This window comes from Halyomorpha halys, unplaced genomic scaffold (genome assembly GCF_000696795.3).
Source record: "Halyomorpha halys isolate HHAL.00 unplaced genomic scaffold, Hhal_1.1 Scaffold15.1, whole genome shotgun sequence".
Classification (NCBI taxonomy): Eukaryota; Metazoa; Arthropoda; class Insecta; order Hemiptera; family Pentatomidae; genus Halyomorpha; species Halyomorpha halys.
Genome location: NW_027108914.1, coordinates 481,953 through 501,666, shown reverse-complemented (window position 1 = coordinate 501,666; position 19,714 = coordinate 481,953). Strand labels below are relative to the sequence as shown.

The 19,714-nt window shown below is 32.0% G+C and overlaps 2 protein-coding genes across 2 annotated transcripts in view; one reads left to right on the top strand and one right to left on the bottom strand.

The window, feature by feature from the left end:
• LOC106680045 (ras-like protein family member 11B) overlaps window positions 1-1,209 on the bottom strand; it is a 43,165-nt gene extending 41,956 nt beyond the window's left edge. The window contains exon 1 of the mRNA XM_014419507.2: window positions 1,120-1,209. Coding sequence (XP_014274993.1) covers window positions 1,120-1,180 — 61 coding nt within the window. The 5' untranslated portion in view covers window positions 1,181-1,209. The remainder of the gene's footprint in view (window positions 1-1,119) is intronic.
• Window positions 1,210-10,400: 9,191 nt separating this feature from the next.
• The window catches only part of LOC106680036 (NADH-ubiquinone oxidoreductase 49 kDa subunit), an 11,824-nt gene continuing 2,510 nt past the window's right edge, over window positions 10,401-19,714 (top strand). Inside the window, exons 1-8 of the mRNA XM_014419496.2 lie at window positions 10,401-10,559; window positions 11,455-11,680; window positions 13,904-14,105; window positions 16,168-16,355; window positions 16,437-16,600; window positions 17,244-17,363; window positions 17,478-17,607; window positions 19,529-19,625. Coding sequence (XP_014274982.1) covers window positions 10,465-10,559; window positions 11,455-11,680; window positions 13,904-14,105; window positions 16,168-16,355; window positions 16,437-16,600; window positions 17,244-17,363; window positions 17,478-17,607; window positions 19,529-19,625 — 1,222 coding nt within the window. The 5' untranslated portion in view covers window positions 10,401-10,464. The remainder of the gene's footprint in view (window positions 10,560-11,454; window positions 11,681-13,903; window positions 14,106-16,167; window positions 16,356-16,436; window positions 16,601-17,243; window positions 17,364-17,477; window positions 17,608-19,528; window positions 19,626-19,714) is intronic.

Sequence of the window (19,714 nt, the reverse complement as noted above, 5' to 3'; positions counted from 1 at the left end):
TTTAAAAAAAAAAAAAAGAAAAGAAAGAAATTCTTTTTATTTAAATTAAATCATTTAACAACCAAAAAAAAAAAAAAAATACATATGTCACAAGCTAAATTTTATTTTATTTTACGGATTTGTTTATTAAGTTCTAATTTTCAATTAGAAAGAAATATTATTTTATATTTTGTATTATTTATGTAGTACTGCACTATATAAAAGAAATATTATTTATAGAGTACTATATCCCTAACCCTCCATGGGCAATGCAGATTTTTTTTTAATTATATATAAATTAGTATAAAAAATCTCTTTAATAATAAAGTTTAAGTATGTGTATGTATGGTATAATACAGTTAATTTGTATATTTATTTGTGATAGTTTATTGCATGTACAATTTACAGATCAAACCTCCCTAGTTTCATATTATATGAGTCCGTTAAAATTTTAATTCAAAGGTGTTTTAAAATTCTATAATTATTATTATTTTTGTTTCTTTTATTTTTCAATCACAAATTTACTATTCTTATTTCATAGATATATTATTTACTAATGAAAAATATACAATAATTATTACATTTAAAATTGTTTTTGAAGTCTGCAAAAGGCTATATCTCAACATCCAACATCAATTTTTATAACCGAATATAATTGTTATAATGAACAAGTTAGGCCAACCCGGCCGATCTGGTGATAAATAAATACATGATTAATAATGATTAAATAAATATTAAATCATTTTATATCAACAGTATATGAAAGTAAATTTATTAAAAGGCTAAGAGTTTCGTTAATTAAATTATAGATAATTCACATTTAAACAGATGTTAATTAATCTAATTGTCTTATTATTGTTCACTATTGTGAATATATTTTTATTATTTATTATTGTGTTTTTATTTACATTTAATTTTTGATTATTTACAATGTTTATTTAAAAGTTAATGGCACCGGGTCAGATAGGGAGAGATGGATCATCTTCCATGTAATGTTTTTAATTTGCCATTTTATTATGTTGTATCCTGTAAATACAAATTTCGCTCAGTCATTCGTATTTTTCATCTAATTTAGATTATTTTGCAATAATACAATTAAATAATAATAAATGTTTAATTAAATAAATATAGATTACATACCGGTCTTGCCGACTTTAGGCGCGCCAAGTACGACGATCCTGATCGGTCGCTTAGCTCCCATCGCGCGGCTGCATACTCCTTACTGACGGCGAAGTCTGTCCCCTACTCCTTCGTTACCTTCCCCACCTCGATGTCTTCGGCGAAGGTGATAGCTGGGCTTAGATCATCAGGTAAGCGAACTGCGGTCACAAAGCAGTTCCCAAAATCTTCGTAGATCATTGAGAACCTGCCAAAAGGAAGTGATTTATTACTGCTTTGTGAATTTCATTTCTTATAATAGTTAGGTAGACTTAAATCTAGTGCAAACATCAGACCTGTTGTTTTTTTCTGAAATGAAAAAGTCGCGCGATTTGATATTGATACGTTCCGGACTCTTTGATATTAATTAAACATGCATTTTCGGACTATCGCTGCTTTGCTTTAACAGTAAAATATCATCCAAAAAAATAGTTTTTTTTTTTGTTATTTTAAATTGAACTATCCGTTGTTTCATTAATAGTACCATCGACTGTGGTAACTTTCCCTTCTGGGATTGTCCAACTGACAATCTCAAACCAAGTAGATTTGTCACAAATTAACCCGTCTACGTTATATTCTATAGAATATGTCAATTTTATCAATACGTTTATAAGTCAATTCCGAATTATTTTATTTCACATTTATTTTTTGTTCTTTATTTATATATCCTTAATTTAATCATGCTAATAATAAAGGTTTAGTGAACCCGAAGGTTCGATGCCGATACCACCAATAACCGTCGACATACATCTGTCCACGCCCATCCAAATCTAAATTCACAAGATCGATTTTTATGCAATCCTTCCTCCTTCATTTTATTCCTTGGAGGCTTATCCGTCGGATCGGTGTTTATTAACTTATTGTAGATTAGTTCGTTACTAAGCCCTACAACTTTACACGCTCATTTTATTCGCCATAATTCTATAAACTTAAGTATACCGAGTGCAGCCCTCACGATTCGGCGTTGTTTAGGCTTCTAAATTCTCCGAATAACGTCGGAGGAGGGTCGTTTGAGCCTTAAGGTTCTAATAGTACAAGAGCCCAAGAGGAGAAAAAAAGCAGTTATATCACCCCAATTTTTGATTACTTTAATGAAAACTAGGTATAATTACTAGTGAAAATTGATGAGTCTGCCAAGTATAGGTAGGGGAATAAAAAATGGCGGCTGTTTCAAAACCTTAAAAAAACATTAATTTTTCATTCTATAAGCTCTATATCTTAAAAACTACCCACAAAACTAGAAAATCTAAGAGAACATTATTTAAAGAAGAGTAAATTTGCTGAAATATTATCCCTTTAAGAGCTATTTACGTCCAATAGTTCTCGAGCTATAGCTTTTTAAAAAGCAAAATTTCTTAAAAATCTACTGAAAGATTAGTAGTTAGTTAATTTATATTGAGAAATCTATATCTCAGGAACTATGTGACGTACAGATGTCTATTAGCACTCAAATTAAAGCTGGTTTAATGTACTATAAAGTAGTTTATGACCTTTACCTTCGTGGGAATAGTAGTTTTCTTGATATTTGCTAAAATAAATTGATTTATAGTTGTTCGGACAATACATTTGATTTATGAAAAACTTCCAGCTCTCAAATTAAAGCTAGTTAAATTTACTACAAAATAGTTAATCATGTTTATCTTTGTAGGAGTAGCAGTTTTTATGATAGTTGACTCTCAAAATGTTAATTTCTAGTTGTTCGTATAAAATGTCGGATTTTTCAAAAAATATATCTCTAGATTCTTAAGACGCACATATATCTGCTAACACTCAAAATAAAGGAAATTTAATTTACTATAAAGTAGTTTATGACACTTATCCTCGTAGGGATAGTAGTTTTTATGATCTTCACATATGAATATAAATTTGGTAAATGAAAAATTTGTTCGAACAACTATAAACACAAGAACAACTATTTTCCTTCTGACTTGTTTTTTCTTGCTAACAACTAATGAATTCATAAAAGGGTAGAAAAAAACCAACAAGGAAGCAAACTACTGGTATGTCATGTCATTAAACAGTACCTAAACTATTTGTTCAGGATTATCGTTGAGAATCTCCTGTTGGGCTTAATGAATTAATTTGAAAAAAATAATGCATAAGGTACAAGATGTGCAGACCCCCATTATATTATTTATAAAGAGGCCATTGTTTTTCTAAAGATGAATAGAGACTCAAGGCTTTATTTTCGGAATCTTCTAATTATATCTAAATAATTAATTTTTAAAATTTAAATCTGTACTTCTAGAACCCAAGAGGGGTAAAAGGGGTGCAGTACATTATGAAGAAGTACTAGACCAACGGTTGTGCAATTTAGTCAGAATCACGTTTGAATATATACATATAAACCGATAGTATTTTGATTATAAAAAATTATAATACGTTAATAAACTAACTAAAAAAACTTAATCCACAATTCCTTATTGCAGATTAATGCCGGTGGTCTAGAACATTTTTTTTTTCTATGGACGTTTTTAAAAATATTCCTCCCAAAACAAGCGATAAGATCTCAACAAACCTCGTGATTTGCCTAACAGCTAGGATCATGAAATTCCTTCATTAGCCACGACGATTCCGACAATAGTAGGACTGTATGTTGTTAAGTCCCTGACATTTAAAATTCATTTGTATTCATTACTGATCATTAACTTGTGGCAGCTGTCGTAGCAAAGGAGTCGATAGTTCTCCCGTTGAATACTTTATTATTTTTTAATTATAACTATTATAGCTATCGAAATATAAACGAATCGATATTTCAATCCGTCGAACACAGGGATATATAATGTAAAGTATAGAGGATGGGGATTTCGGATGAAGAACTTTGTGAAAAACTTCATAACCCATAATTCTTGGTTTGAATGTCATTCTCCAAGCTTAATAATCTGCTAATCAAACTGAAATCTAATAATTTTTGTCAGCTCTTGTAAAGTGATTCAGAGCTCAGACAATGTCAGATTTTCCAACCCTCATAGTTATTGGTTGTTTCAACCGTGATGGTGAATAGAGTTTGGGTTTGGGAAAAACTCTTCGAACATACAAAATTAAAGTTCACACTTTATATTAAAAGATCAAATTACTAATTCATTGTTTACGAGACATGTATATGAAGTACTGTAACTGAGGGGATCATTGGTTGTAATCGAGGAAGTTATAGCGTCAACTTCGACTGCCTAGTGAGAGCAGCGGCGCCGGTTCGAATCTGGTTTGGGATGATCACTTTCATTTCGTTGCGGTCCCACGAAATAGAAACTTGATCCTAAAATTTTGATAAAATTGGTTAATTAAATCTAGAGCCCTCCTCTCTCTTCCATGTCAGAAATGACTAGGGCAGTCATAGAAAAAAGAAGAAAAAACAGAAAAAAAGTAGTATATTCATGTTTTTCAAGTCTACTGCAACGATATAAAACTAAATAGTAGCTTCAAATATATATTTTTTTTTTTTGCTGCCCCCTATTTTAGGTATTTAAATTTAAAAGACTAAATTATACCGCAATTCTAAAGAACGTTTTGGCGAGAACAATCATATTTTCAAACAAGAAATGGTTTAAATTTTTACAAGATATCATTACTTGTAGGAGCAGGTGGTAAGTTACTTTGCTACTAACTCCAAGGACTCAGTTTCGAATCTGGCTATGGCAAATAATTATTTTCTGTTTCATTCTAGCCGTGAGTCAGCCCTGTGGGAACCCTTAATTAGGGAAAAATCTGGCGGTTGTGCGTGATCTTGAAAAAATCACCTCTTGGTAGAACCGTTGTTCTAAAAACAGTGCGTGTTCCCTTACAAAGTACTGAACCTATGGGTTGTAGGGGTTCACATTATTCTAGTCTTAAATGCTAAAATAACAACAATTATTAATTATTCAAATTAGTGCGAACTTGAAATCACTATTCCAAAGCCTTGAAATAAAAATAAAAATTAAATAAAGATGCGGCGTTCGAGTGTAATTCTGATCAAATGATGATATGGTCAGAATCACGCTTGACCAACTGTCAACTGTTTCTGAACCAACGGTTACTTGTCCTTGCACAAACGTTGTTCTAGGAACTGTACTTCGATACAAAATACTGCACATTTTACCCTTCCTGGGTTATAGCGGTACATATTTAATTTAAATTATTATTATTTACTCAGACATTTTTCAATGAACTGCAGACCACACCCCCGCTACGCCACTGTCCACACTGGAAGGAACTAATAATTGTAGGACAAAATATGGGAATGATATTAGGTTAGTAAGAAATAGTTTTTGGGGCCAGCTTTATACCACTAAAGTATGGGTACACTGGCCCCGTCGACCCAGAGATTCGTAACTTATGTGAACGATAAATTAATACGAATAAAGAATGGATTGAAGAATCAACTGTTGTTTCAAGAAATTTTTTTTATTTTTAACACATGTCAATAGAAAATGATACACGTAAAGAACTGGGCTATGAAGAAGTAATTCATGATTTCGCTAATGGAAAAATCGAGAAAATTGACTCTCGTAAATGCTATTTTTCGTTTATTTATATTACTCCTCAGATTTTAAATATATCCAAGATTATAACGAGAGCATTGTTTTATTCTGTTAAAAAATATATATTCTGTAATCTGCAAAGCACCAATTAGTTCCCTGGAGTCAATACGTAGTTGAAAACGGCTCAGATGTATAAAGATCTTCATGTCTTTTTCCATGCTGAATCGAATGAAACATGAGGCTTCAGGTTTGTGTGATTAATCATACTTAAAAATTCCAGGGCGTAAGAGAGAAAAAAAGAACTAATAAATAATGACTTGAATTTGTACTTTTCATTTGAGGTCGTAACGCTGATCGTCGGACACGTTTTACATGTTTTGGTCTAAGTTCAGAGCATGGTTTAAGATATTATTTATAATTCAATAATTTGTAATGATAATAAAAATAAATTATCAAATAAAAAACATCAAGATCCTGTAAATAACTCTGCAATACAACAATTTGGTTTTCAATACGGCATAAATTATCTTAAATAGTACCCCTATAAATTATTTTCTTACCTACACTGAAATCAAATTAAAAAATTATATTCTTTTAAATATTTGACTCTAATCTCGGTATTTTGAAATATTATTTTAAATTTTACTGTTTATAATTTGATACTTAAGTATTTATTTTATTATTATTACTACATTGAAGAATTAAATTTAATCTCAATCTCTTGTTTTTTTTAATCATTTTCATATATGATTTTAATCACTTCAAATAATTCTATATAACTTTCAATTCCGAAATGAATTTTATAAAAAAATGTTATTCTAATATTACAGTTGCTGAATTTTGCAAGAGAACAGCTCATTTATCTAGGAAAATTTACTTCAAAAAGGATCATGAGGGATTACAACCCACATGTTAAACAAAAGCATTAAAACTTCTATAAAGGAGAAAGCTCTTACGTCCCCTCCCTTAAAGATCAGAACTGAAACAGAGGCTGGATTAATTACTAAAATTCTAATAGGCTTAAAGATTACACTTTAATTTATTTATGAAGAAAATATAATGTTATTGTTATCAGTTTTTTTTTTTAATATAAGTTTAGGGAATAATAACTGTTTACATCGGGACCTGTTCGAACCTTACTCTAGGTATCCCGAATGTATGTTGAATTTTATTCTAAATTAGTGTGGAAAAGGGGGATTGAAATGTGAGACTTTCTGCTTCTTAATGAGCACATATATATATTTTAAGAGACCAAGTAAAATTCCTGAGGGGGCAGATGGGTTAGTACCTTAGTTAAATAATTATTTTGATAATACGCAATAATAACAGAACTCTCAACAGGTCTCAGATATTGAGATATTGGCTTATCTGTGTGACGTCTTCACCGCCACGGTCACTTCTTCTAGCCGCTTCTCTCGTTTAGGCTGAGCGGTGGGCGAATATGGTGTATACCATAGATTTTGCTTCAGGTGTCCGAAAGAACGTCTTTCTCGATCAGAGGCTGTCCAGCATGTCATCGGCCATGGCGTGGTAGTAGAGGCAAGCCAGGTTCTGGCCTACATACCACGATAGATAATATCAGGTGGCTTCGCAGTCGTGGCGTCTTCGGGGTCTTCCGGTGTACGCGGCAAGCGTGGACATCAGAAAATGAGACCCCTGACTCCGACTTTATACAGAATCAAAAAAGAGCCGAAAATATCGGATTATGCAAATGCGACAATTTCACTCCGGTGACTTGTGGAGTACTTAATTCACAATCCGAGAGCCAATGAAAAAAAATCGACATTATCTAATGATAACGTCGATAACTCTTTTTTCTTCCAATAAAGAAATGAGAGTCCGTCAGTTGGACCACGCTACCTATAGAAATGTTTCAAAACAGTAAAAAATATCAATTTTTCATTAGGAGGTCCATATCTCTAAAATAACCTACAAGACTAGAAGACCTAATAGAACGTCATTTCAAGTAGAGTATATTTGCTAAAATTTGAGTCCTAAAAAGGCTATTTGCGTTCAATAGTTCCCGAGATATACTTTTTTAGAAAACAACATTTCATAAAAAATGTACTGAAAAATCAGTAGTTGGTAAATTTATTTTGTGAAATCTATATTGAATGAATCATTAGGCGTACAGATGTCTATTAGCACTCAAATTAAAGCTAGTTTAATATGCTATGAAGTAGTTTATGACGTTTATTTTCGTAGGAGTAATAGTTTTCATGTTATTTGCTAAAATTAATTGAAATAATATTGATTTCTAGTTGTTCCAACAAAACATTTGGTTTAGGAAACAAATATATCTAAAGAATCATCAGACTTGCAGCTTTCTATTAGCACTCATATTAAAACTAATTTAATGTATTACAAAGTAGTTTTTGACGTTTACCTTCGTAGGGGCAGTTGTTTTCATGGGATGGTTTGAATCGTAGATGGGATAATTTAGCAACTGTATGGTTAAAACACATAGAGGTTGCTTCAATTCTTTACGAGTAAAAATAATAAGTTTCTACAAAATTTTTTCGTACAGAAACAGACATGAATGAAGCCGGTTGCTACGAAGTGGTTGTGAAGATAACGGAAAAAGATCAAAATGCTGACCGAACTTAACTTTAAAGCAGAATAAATTCTATTCGTTAATAATCGGAGAGAATGAAAAAGATCTAGTACTATATCTTGTGCATGTGTACTTTCATAACGGTACTTTAATAAAATGGATTTTTTGAGGGCCCAAAAGGCTCAACTGTCTCTATCGTTAATGCTAGGAGTGTAAAACTTTGTCCAAGTTGTATTGTGTATGGGGATTTTTTGATCAATTAAGAATGTTGCACTGAAACAGTCGTGAAAAGAAAAACTCCAGGACAAGGATCGGTTCTCCGCAACAGCGTACGTCGACAATTTTGCTGTAGTATAGGGTGTTTTTTTGAGCCCGATAGAACTTGAAATTGTAAAAAATAACACAAAAAATTAAATTGTAATCAAAATTTTTTTTTTATTCGAAAGATCAATACGTGACATTAACATTTGAAAATGATTTCGGGCATATGGGCACCGCTGCTGTTCTTGACGAAGCGCATTCTGGACGTCCAATTTTGGCCGTATGTCACGAATAACACGAACAATGCTGGCCTCCAAGGCGTCAGTTGTTGCTGGTTTATCAGCATAAACCAGTGACTTCACGTAGCCCCACAGGAAATGATCGAGAGGTGTCAAATCGCACGACCATATGCGGCAATTTTGCTTATTAACAAACCCGTTAAGCCAAAAATGCGCCTCATCGCTGAACACAATTTTACAGAATGCGCTTCGTCAAGAACAGCCGCGGTGCCCATATGCCCGAAATCATTTTCAAATGTTAATGTCACGTATTGATCTTTCGAATAAAAAAAAAATTTTGATTACAATTTAATTTTTTGTGTTATTTTTTACAATTTCAAGTTCTATCGGGCTTAAAAAAACACCCTATAGTATTCTCGGTAGAAGCGGAAATATGTGCCAACATAGTGAAAGTCTGGTGCGAGAGGAGAGAATGGCGATAGCTGCAGCCAACACTCAAGCCATCTTTATGTGAAGCAGAACTGATAGAATCCGAATTGGAGTTCGTAGGATAAGATCAAGAGAGGTGATTACTTACTTTGGCGTTAGGATAGGTAGAGGAATGGACATGATCCCTTATTGGGACTACTTGACAACAAGGGTGAGGCAGACGGTGAACGGACTCTTTCTCATCGGAGGAGCCTTCTGGAATCTCAAATTCCCAGTGAATAATGTTATATTCAAGGGAGTGGGTCCTTTTTCTAGTGGGAATCTTTCACAGCGTCAGAAGGAAAGATTGGCAACCATCCTAAGATTGGCTCTGATGAGAGTGACAAGGTCCTTTTGTGTTATCACTGTGTCACACGAGATGGTACAGACCTTGACTGAAGGGATCCTGCTAACAGAGGATGTGGTGAAGTTCGGCATGGAGAAAAGAGGAATGGTAGCACTGAGGGAAGGTCTACTAGCGAGGATTGAGGATTGAGCAGTCTAACAAATGGAGGGATACAATAAGGGAGGAATGGAATGGACGATAGGTGGCATTTGAGAAAGCACCTATTGGCATTGTGCTGGGACCTAGTTAGTCCTATATTGTTTTATCAGATTTCGTCAACTACTTTCGTTTACGTAAGCGTAAACATATGTTCCTCACCATTTCTATTTTTTTGATTCATCTGAATAATAATTAAATTTTATAACGACAAATAATTAACTTTGTAATATAGATAATATAGTGAAAATGAACTTTTCCAGAAAAGAAACTTTCAAAAATGGTATTTGAACATATTCCATATTTCGGAAACTGTGTAATATGGTAAAAATTAATTTCTCCAGTATTAAAGTTGATATCATTTCCTTCAAGAATGTATGTATTAATTCTTTTCGTATCTGTTATAGTTTTCGAAATATTTGCTTTCGGAAATAAAAAATTTCTTGAAATTCGATTGTATTCTCACGATTAATTTAGGTCAAACCCGTGAGCCTTTACAGACTAGTAATAATATTAATGAAATTGGCTAACTTACCCTCTTGGTAGAAACTACTGACCCCTGGTTTTCTTGGAATTTCCTGGAAATAAAACCAGTAAGCTGTTGGTCCATACATATATGACCCGGTTTCTAAGTGCTTAGTTCCGTATGCTTTGGGACTTCGCCCTAAGAGAGCCTAAAAGGTAGCGCGCTGTTTCAATTTGAATATATATTGGCGCTGCTGCAATGTAAACACTTTCTTGTTGATAGTTGACGTCATTCACTAGGTGACAGTACTGTTGGCTGAGTTTTTGATAAGAAGGTTACCTACCCATTCTGCAACTGTTGTCAACTGCTCCCTGAGAATGGCCGTTATTTTAGGAAGGAATTTGATTAGAAGTTCTCTAAGTTTATCTAATCGACTAGTATTCAAACAGGTGTCACCTATTTATTATGCCAAGTAAGTATTCTATTCACATGTTAATGTATTAATTTATTAAGATTTTGACTGAATCAGTCTATGGAAATGACTGTGAATTTGTTATCTTGAGTGCTTTTAATTAAAATTTAAAAAGAAATACACATCATGTTTTTTTAGATACAATGAGCATCTAACCAAAGTTTTTGAAAATTTAAGAGATAAGTTATGTTGTGTTAAAAAGCAATCAGATTTGAATTTAATATTTTTTATTCCTATTTGAAACTGGAAAACCCGATTATCAAATTATGAAAACCCTATAATTTAAGTTTAAAAAAAAAATTAACTTGAAACTATGAAGTAGGGTTTAATACATTCTTGAAATTGAAAATTCCCATTTTATTTAAAATATCACATAACACATTCAATTACTCATATCTTCAATTATTACTGGTAATAAATGTAGAGATATAAAGGTTTGTTGTGTGATAAGAATTTCTCATTTGGAAGGCTCGAGGCTTACATATGATAAGCCACATGATGTTAACGTAAACTGTAGAGCAGTTTGGAAATAAACTTCACATTTATTATTAAATAATCTGATTATTATCATTATTATTCAATAATATTGTTCACCCTTCATAATATAGATACGTATATTGAAATTAAGGTGTTAGACTTATTAGTACAATAAATAACTTTATAGAGAAACAAAGGAGCATTTTACTCAAATTATTAAAGCCTTCAAAATTGTGGCTTGGCACATTCTTGCTCCAATACACAATTTTTTTTTAATTATAGTGAAAGATTGATTTCTATTTGTTAGTAACGTTACAGATTAATGATGTATTTAAATTTGTTTTTATTTACTATTTCATATTTGATAATTATGATTGAATATATTAGTTTTGATTTTAGTGTTTTGCAATAATTTTAGCCATGAAAGGAATGCTTCAAAATGGTACCCCGATTTAGATTCCTTTAAAAAACTCCAGGGACCTGTACTATGTACCAATGAGATTTCTTCCAAATGGACTATTACTGATTACAGTGGAGAATCACCGATAGTTGAAAAGTCAGTTCGTAATCTCACTCTCAATTTTGGACCTCAACATCCAGCTGCGCACGGTGTCCTTCGACTTGTACTGGAACTTGACGGTGAAGTAAGTTTTGATTAATATTGGTAGACTGAAGTATTTCTTCTTTCTAATGTAAATCATGGAGTCATTGCTATGTTAATATTTTTGTGTACTGTAATCACAAAAAGTGATGTTTGTTTGCAAGTGTAAAAATGGCATCCACTCCACTATTTAAGGGTCATTTACAGTTTTTTTCCTTACTCTTTATTCATATCAAACATCACTTAAATTTAGTTGTGAAGCATATGCTTTGTCAAAAGTAATGACTGATTATGAAAAAATTATTAATAATCAGATGAATGATTCTGATATTCCATTGAATTTTAAGCGGTATCCTGTGAGAAAGTAATGTTTTTAATTTGATATGTTATCGAAATCTCTGAATCAAATTCATTTCAGATGGTGTTATTTTAACAACTATATAAATATTTTAATCTTGGCACTAAACTATCAAAGATGCTGTTGTTTTGAAACTTTCAAATAATAAGTTATTATTTTTGAAATCAATAATTATATACTATACTAAGTGATATATATTAAATTAAAATTTGACAGATTCAAATAATATAATCATCTTTTCTTAATTAGATTCATTATATTCATTTTATGATCGCTTATTCAGAATGAAAGGGCCACAGTTCAAAAAATCCTTATTGTGAGGATGAAAGTTGGAAACAGGATGAGTTATACATATAAGTCCGCATGGTGTTTTCTTCAATAACATATGTTGTGTTTAATATTTCTAATACTATTAATATTTCTGATGTTAGAGATTCTGAGTTGTGCATATTTTAAAATACCATGAGTTTACATTTTACTGATATTAAATGTTTTCTAATATACACAACAGAATATTATATTACTGGAACTAAATTTAATTAATTTTAATACTACGCTCCTCTGTAAGGTATGATACTTATACCTGATTCTGAATTTTCTACCAATAACAGTGAAAGCAATCTGGTCAAATTTCATCATTTTAATGGAGGATATTGTTTTCTTAAAATTAAGTTAATGTTTTAATTGCATATTGATTGATTTTAAAACTGATAATTACATACTTCCATATTCTGATCGGTTAGATCAGTAAGTTTCTAGTGTGACCTTCCAAGCTTAGCTGTTGAACATATATTTACATATTTATAAGAAGTATAATATTTGTACCAATTTCTTTGTTAAGGGATCCCCTACACTTTAGTCGGAAAGACAACCATCCTTCAAAAGCCAGACTGATTCAGTAACAAAGCCCCCTACATGATCAGACTGATGCTAGCTTTTATATGAAATACCGAACAGTGTATCAATGTCTTGTGCGATTTCTCTCTCATTTTGTTGAAAATAGAAAATTTGTTTGGATATTTGCTTGATAGGATAAAGTAAAACTCATGATATGAACTAAGCACTCACAGCCTCCCTTCCATTTCAAATTTTGAATGATCAGATTTTTTAATTTTTCTGTAATCCATCAGTCTTAACCTACTCCTATCAATCTGAATGTCAATATTTGATTTCACTGCCATTCCGACTGACCATGTAGGGGTCCCGTTACAGCACTCTTCATGCTAAGTTTTAGTATTTTAACCCCTTACTGTTTTCTCATAAACTTCTTTCACACTATTTTTAGAATGATCTAAATGTTCTTGTGATTATAATTATAAAATAACAGATATTGCTCCATAACCTCTATTAGTTTCAGACAAATATATGTGGTTTTTGTTTTTGTGATTAATGCTGAGCTGTTAACATGCTGTGTCACCATGCGATAAATTTTTTGAAGTTGCATCACTTTAATGGACCAGGTATCTTATCACTTTATTGGTTAATAATTGGTTGGACCTTATTATGACACCTAATTGATATTTTTAAAAATTATGCATGAAAAGGTGTACATACCAAATGGAAGATTTTCTTTTTAAGTGCCTTTGCTTTCTGTCCTGTTATTTATTTTTAAAAATAGTCTTAGTTATAAGAGAGTGACTATTCCTTAGTTAATAAAAAAATTCCTTGTATTAAGTAGAAAAGTTTTATTCTGATTCTTATAATATTTTATTATTTTAGGTGTAGGATTCCAAAACCAACTTAAATCATTTTTCAATTTATTTATTTTTTTTTAAACTGTTTTGGTATTATTTTGTCTGGAGGTAAAAGAATTTCTTTCATAAGCAATTAAATCACTTCTGAATTTTGGAATTCTACTCCTCATTTATAATATTAAATTAATATTTATCATTATCTTGATATTATCAGGTTGTAGTTCGAGCTGACCCACATATTGGTCTGTTGCATAGAGGAACTGAAAAATTGATTGAATATAAAACATACACTCAAGCACTTCCATATTTTGATCGGCTTGATTATGTATCAATGATGTGTAATGAACAATGCTATGCATTAGCTGTGGAAAACCTCTTAAATATTGATGTACCTATTCGTGCAAAATATATAAGAGGTTTGTATAATATTTTACATTATTTTTATTTCTCTTCAATAAATTTTGTTTTTCATGACTTTCATCCATTAAAGAGGAGTGAAAAGTACTGATGAGGAATAAGATTGGAGTCCAGGTCCAGTGTGAAGGGGCTCCATAATGGATATGCTCAAATGCATTAAATCTATGCTTTACTGGCCGGAGCCTTAATAAGATTGTCCATTAATAGACTACATAGTATTGTGATTATTTAAACATTTTATTGACCCATGTAGGAGAGGGAACGACATATAAATTTTACTTATTTGCACATATCTATATCTGATATATAAAAATAAAAAATATGTATAAATAAATAAATCTATACCACTACAACCCATGTAGGGTCCGGGGTAAAGTACTTTGTAAGGAAGTATTTTTTCTAGACCAACGCTTTGCACAAGGAGGTGATTTGGTTAATACTATGCTCGACTGCCAGATTTTTTCCAATAAGGGGTACCCAATTTATGAGGCTGGGTGGACCCCAGGAAGGCTCCAGAACCCATAAGATTTGACTTACGGCTACAGTGTAACTGAAAACAATGGTCGTGTGATCAGTCTACCTCAAAAATGAAAAACTGACGATTTGAAAATGAAAATTTCAAATCCTTCTGCAGAAAGTTCTTTCTTCATTCATTAATTCTTTCTCGGGTACAAACAATTTATTTACAGTGGTATAAATTTGGACTTTAAGGAGGGTGCTGTAGAGTTTCCCAACTCATTTCTTTCAGGATTCTAATGACTGATTAAAGTTTCATCAAAAAATCCTTAAAGATAATGTTTTGAAAGCTATGAAGTAGGTAAAGAGCACAATTGGTCAAAAAGTTTCCTTCAAACTTTTTATGAACCATAAATATCCTTCTTCTTTTTTCGCATCATCCTGTAGTGCTCTATAATCACAGGGGAGCGTTTATTCAGGACTGCTACTGTCCTCAGTCTCTTGCCATGCTCAGGGTCTTGGCAGAGATTTTTACCTCTGCTCTAGTACAGAGGGTCAACGTAATCCTGGTACAATATCCTCCAGGTCTTCTTCCAGTGGTGATGTATTCCACGGTCTATAGTGGACCATATCTATGTGCTCTTTCATCCTGACGACTCAGCCAAACCACTTCAGCTGGTATACCTCTAGGACCTCCATCATCAATATCACTCCTACCTCCTCATTCTCTCATTACAGGTACAGTCCCTTCTAGCTATACACAAAATCCTTCTGAGGAACCTCATTTCTGCAGATGACAGTCTATTCTCCTGTTTATCTGTTAATATTCATTGTTTTGTCTATTTTTCTTTTTTCAACTACTTTAGTGCAGATCTTGTAGCAGACCGAGTTCACCTTGCTTATCCTTTTTAAGATCTCTGAGCCTGCTTTCCCTGAATGTTCAATAACTGTCCCAAGGTAGGGTAAATTTGACATATCTCATTACTTCTTTGTTGCAGTACAGTTGAGCAGCATCTTTCTTTACTCTTCCTCTCGGTAGGATCTTGCTTTTGCTAGAGCTGATAAGCATACCTTTTCTATGGATCTTTTAAGTTAATTCCATTGTTGTTTGCATAAAGAAAGAGCTGGATCACCACTGGAAGATTTCTTCACCCTAAGAACGTCATATTGGCTCACTTTATGTAAATGATGTTGCCTCAATTGGACAGGGTCACTAGGGAAACTTACAGTTATCTTCACTGATTACTGTAAACTCAATAAACACATGTTGAACCTCAAGCTGACAGGATCGCCCATGTGTAGATTCTATCACACTGAGGATCAACTATCATACCACATTGTCTCTTGGTGAAACTGATTTGCAGGTTTTAGGTTTAGACTAAAACAATGGGAACTGATCAATCCCTAGAATCTACTAATCTTAAACTCTAAACAACTCATAAAGATGGTGCACGCAATAAGCCTCACAGGTCACAGTGCATAAAGCCAAAAAAAATGTTTCTGGAACTTAAAACTGTATTGGATCATTTTTAAATTTGAAATTGGTCAAATTTGATTTGAAATAGTTGCAAAATCTTTTATATAATTGGGATCATCATCTTCTAGTTATGTATGCTGAATTAACAAGGATACGCAATCATATTATGGCTGTTGCAACCCATGCATTAGACATTGGTGCTATGACCCCACTCTTCTGGTTATTCGAGGAAAGAGAAAAAATAATGGAGCTTTATGAAAGGGTCTCAGGAGCTCGTATGCATGCTGCCTACATAAGGCCTGGTGGGGTCTCTTTGGTTCGTTTTAATACTTTATCCTTTTGAAAACTGATAATACTGAAATAGAGAGACATAATCAGGCTGAAAACTATGTTTAAGGATTTACCCTTGGGTCTGATGGAAGATATTTATGATTTTATCTCAAAATTTGCTGAACGACTTGATGAGACAGAAGATATGCTTACAAATAATAGAATTTGGAAAGAGAGGACAGTCGATATTGGAGTCGTTTCTGCTGAGGATGCTCTGAACCTTGGATTCAGGTAACTAGCTATCAGAATAGTTTACTGTTAGTAGTATTAAATGAATTGAAATAAAAATCATGTAAATCTTTATGGGGCAAATGTTGAGATTAGTATTTTTTAAAGATTATATTTATCAAATTTGAAATATTTACAATGATGAGAGGTAGTTGACCGTGGATAAACTATATGAGGAGAAGATGTTTGGGGGGTGTATCAAAATATAAAATAAATAAGTTGAAATAAGTTATTTAATAGTGCCACCGTTTCGGTCAGAATTTCCAACCTTCATCAGGGCTAAGAACAATGAACAAGATAACAACCAATGGATACAAAAAATAAAATATAAACAGAATGAGAAAGTAAATAATTGTACAGAATGAACAAGTGGAAAATAAAATGTATATATAGGTAATTGAATAAGTAAGTATAAATAACATAAGTAAGGAAATAAAATAAAAAAATTAAGTTATATAATGCAAAGGAATTCCTGAATGAAGCACCCATTCTAAAATGTGGACACCCTTTAAGTGGGAGAAAAACTTTGTGGTTGAGTGTGAACTCTGATCAAATTCTTTAATCCAAGACCCTTCATAAGTTGTAGTGGAATAGGCTTTTTTATTATTGATATTTTAGTACATATTATTTGATATATTTTTTCCAGTGGTGTAATGTTAAGAGGCTCTGGAATCAAGTGGGACTTAAGAAAAACTCAACCTTATGATGCTTATCCTTTTCTTGAATTTGAAGTTCCCATAGGAACCCATGGAGATTGTTACGACAGGTTTATTTAAATTGCTTTTCTTTTTATGTCTTAGTTAACAAAATGGATTTGTATTATTGTTTAAATTATATTTAAGTTGAAAAAAGGAAGTTATGTTATCTGATTCTATCCCAGATATCTTTGTCGTGTGGCAGAAATGAGACAATCTCTTAAGATCATTGAACAGTGCCTCAATCAAATGCCAGAAGGAGAAGTGAAGACAGACGACAACAAGATTAGTACTCCTTCACGGCAAGAAATGAAGGTATATTGTTAAGTTTATAAATTCATAAATATTTATATCTATAATTTATATTCAAACTATTGCCCAAAAAATTTGAAGTTCCAACAATGAAAAATATTTTACATCAGGTACTTAATGTTGTACTGGAATTATAAATGTAAATCATGTATTCAATAGTACGAGTTATGTATATAGCTTTTTTTTTTTTTTTTACTTTCTCAGTAATGAAGGAAGGGAAACTGTATTCGTGTTGGAAATAAAAAGAATATCTGTCTCAACCAGTGAGAATGTTTATTCTATATTGTATTTGAAAGAAATTAGTCCTTTAAATGGTTATTAAATGTCATGACTGTAGTGCTAAAGACACTCCTCACAATTCTTCTAACTATGCCCAAGATCTTGGATCTTGGAAAGAAACATCAAGGTTGTTAAATCCCATCTGTTTAGAGTGACCAGTAGACTAACGTTGACTTATGAAGAATTAAATAAGTTATTGGTTCAAATAGAGGCTGTGTTGAATTCTTGTTCTTTATGCTCTGTGTACTGGATCATTCAGAGTTGGCAGTATATACTCCTGCTCATTTCTTAACTTTGTTCCCAATAAAGTTGCTCCTAGCACAGGGTTTATCAAGGTTCCAGCTGATTGATCAAATGGTACGGTCCTTTTGGACCCTTTCGAAACAAGAGTATTTACATGACTCCAGGTGCAAGCTAAATGGACCAAATTCTCAATTCTGTTAGAGGTGCGTACTTTTGTTATGGTGGAACAACCAAATGCTCCCCTTCCTCCGATTACATTGATATTTGGGCATCATTGAAGAAGTTTTTACAGTTAAAGATGGGATAGTTCGCATCACTGTGGTCCAGAATCTACCAAAGGCCGGATCTCAAACTATATCCCCTGCTATCTCAATACAGTTTTGAGTGGGATATCCGTGTAAGTATATTGTAAATAAGTACTTAGTTTATAGAATTTTGCTTTATGAGATTTCTAATTTTGGTTACTTCATTTTCCTGCTAAAGTTTTAGTTTTTACGCAATTGTTTTATGGAAATTGGTATTTTTTGTCGGTATTCAACTCCTTTCATGAGTAATTTTGTTTAGTTGTAATTCTTTTTTATAATTTGTTTTTTTCAGTTAGTTTTATAGTTCCTTTCACGAGTAATTATTTTGTTTGTTTGATTCATTGTTCATCGTTGATATATTTTCATTGTAATTAGTAAAACTTCTTGGACTAATTGGTGGATATTGAGTACTAAACCAATTTTAATTCTGCTTAAGATAGAAACCTTCAGGGGGGGGGCGTTCTATGTCTAGAGTCCTTATTGAGTTATTCAGTATAAAACCCGCAAAACATTCATGAACAGCTGATTCCATAAATGGATTTTGTTGTTAGGCAGGTGATGACAATATGTCGTCATGGTTAAAAACCACCTGTTTAAACTTTATTTAGCTAAATATTTTATTTTACAGGATGGAGCATTGTTGGTGAGTATTTTTCAAATAATAATGATCCAGGATCATTAATACTGGATATCACTTTAATGAATACTGTCCATTTAAAATTTTAATTTTTACACTAATGGGCGATATATATATATATATATATATATATATATATATCATATTGAAGAAGTTCTCTTAACAATTAGTAACATGAATATTATATACATATAATATTATTATATTGTATTTAATGTTATATTATAGCCTGTATACTATTAATAAATACAAAAAAAATAATGAATTATGGGAGAAAAAGCTGTCAAAATCATATGTTTAATAGTATATGTTATGCACTTAGCTTTATAAGTAAATAATACCGTAGAGTAACAATAGGCAATAACATTTAAGCAAAGAAAATAAGTACGTAAACATTAAATCCGAATTTATTTATATTTTTCTATATGATTTATTTCTTCAAACTCTGATAATTTTCCAGACATCCATGGAGGCTCTTATTCACCATTTCAAGTTATTCACCCAAGGTTATCAAGTCCCCCCTGGCTGCACTTATACTGCTATTGAGGCACCAAAAGGTTTGTGTATTACTGATATGATAATATTTTGATATATATTTTTGTATTTAAGATTATTAATGCTTGAATGTAGATAACTACTTTAAAAA